Raw genomic sequence first — 1,515 nt, forward strand, 5'->3', positions numbered from 1 at the left:
GGCGTCCACCCCCCCCCTCCCATTCAGCGCTTTCCCTCTTCTCGCAGCCTGAGTTTCTCTCTATCGGTGTTGTTGTTAATGCGATGATGGCGGCAGCGGGATGCGGATCAGCAACCGCGGCTGCCATTGTGGGCGCAGGCGGCGTGGGCGCGGCGCGGGGTCGCTTCCCCGGTCGGCCTTGGTTGTCGCGGAGCCGTTTGCGTTCGGAGAAGCGATGGCAGCTCGGCCGCTCTGGGACAGATCTAGACGAGATCTCCTCCAACGGAGGCCCGAGGCCCACCTGCCTGGTGCTCGCGCCGAACGAGGACCAGTCTCACTTGCGCCTTCTCGGGCTTGAGGCGAGCTACAAGAGCCTGGGAGAGGCTGGATACAGCTCGAGTGGGAGCGAAGAGGTGAGTGCATGTGCCGAAGTGACGTTTTTCACAGCAGTATTCAAGTGCACCAGAGTGCGCTTGTTTTACGTGACTGTGTTTCGTAGGAAGCAGTAAGAATACAAGTAGCGCGAGCGCAGTGTTTGCCGTATAGCGTTTCATTAAAACATGGAGGGGGATGGGGGGGGGGCAATTACTGTAGCATTGTAGCTTACAGCAGAATGAGGGTCAGAGATCTTGCAGTTTTTTAATTCATACAGTTATAAGTTGCATATAAACGCCACTGTATTCGTTATCGGATTCTTTTTGGACATGCATATTGTTTTTATTTCTATGCATGCACCAGTTGCAACACCCAGTTTGCTGGACTTGATTCTTGTGACAGATTGCTGATAAGAGCATTCAGTGCTGGATCACCTGCAGTGAAGGACAATGATATTAGTTTGATGCTTAGAGAGAATAGGCTTGAGACAATTAATGTGCATATGTAAACAGTGACTTTATCAATGCAAAGCTAACATTACCTTTTACTGTGTTACTTAGGTTTTATCCTAACATGTCAGCCTAAATCCAGTGATTTTTTAAATATTTTATTTAATATGTATCTTCTTTCTTTTTTTCATGGTGATGCATATTATCCTCTCCGTAGTCAGTGTTTCTAAATTCCCTTGTGTGTTAGCAACAAATGGTGTAAATGCATATTTTTATTGCAAAAATATGTGGAAATAAAAGCCATGTTTTATTTTGTCTGTCTCTCTATATATTTAGAATTGACTAAGTGTAATATTTTATTAAATACTTTTCTGGTTATTCATCAGTCTAGTTACCTTCATAACCGTTATTAACTGCTTTGAGGTTCTATGAATATTCACAATGACATCATCATCCTGTTCAGATGTGAAGCTAGGGTTGTGACGGTGAGGAAATTTTCCCACTGGTTAATTGACGTGTGACAACATCGATAATACTGGTATCACCGTGGGGGCGGGGCGTTCCCTCTTTTCCTCGCTTTACTTCGCTTTTAAATAGCTTGTAAAAGCGGCGTGCGCATTTTACTTTCACTTTCAAATAGCGGCAATTCGGCGTAAAGCAATTGTTCGTTTGAATTTTCTTTCTTTTCCTCGCTTTCCTTCGCTTTTAAATA

General features: G+C 44.9%; 1 protein-coding gene across 1 annotated transcript in view; it reads left to right on the forward strand.

Annotated features, from left to right (window-relative positions):
• The window catches only part of LOC107745205 (histone-lysine N-methyltransferase 2B-like), a 35,073-nt gene continuing 33,558 nt past the window's right edge, over positions 1-1,515 (forward strand). Inside the window, exon 1 of the mRNA XM_016559058.1 lies at positions 1-392. Coding sequence (XP_016414544.1) covers positions 84-392 — 309 coding nt within the window. The 5' untranslated portion in view covers positions 1-83. The remainder of the gene's footprint in view (positions 393-1,515) is intronic.

The sequence above is a fragment of the Sinocyclocheilus rhinocerous genome, unplaced genomic scaffold, assembly GCF_001515625.1.
Source record: "Sinocyclocheilus rhinocerous isolate Xijiao unplaced genomic scaffold, SAMN03320098_v1.1 scaffold257, whole genome shotgun sequence".
NCBI classification, from domain to species: Eukaryota; Metazoa; Chordata; class Actinopteri; order Cypriniformes; family Cyprinidae; genus Sinocyclocheilus; species Sinocyclocheilus rhinocerous.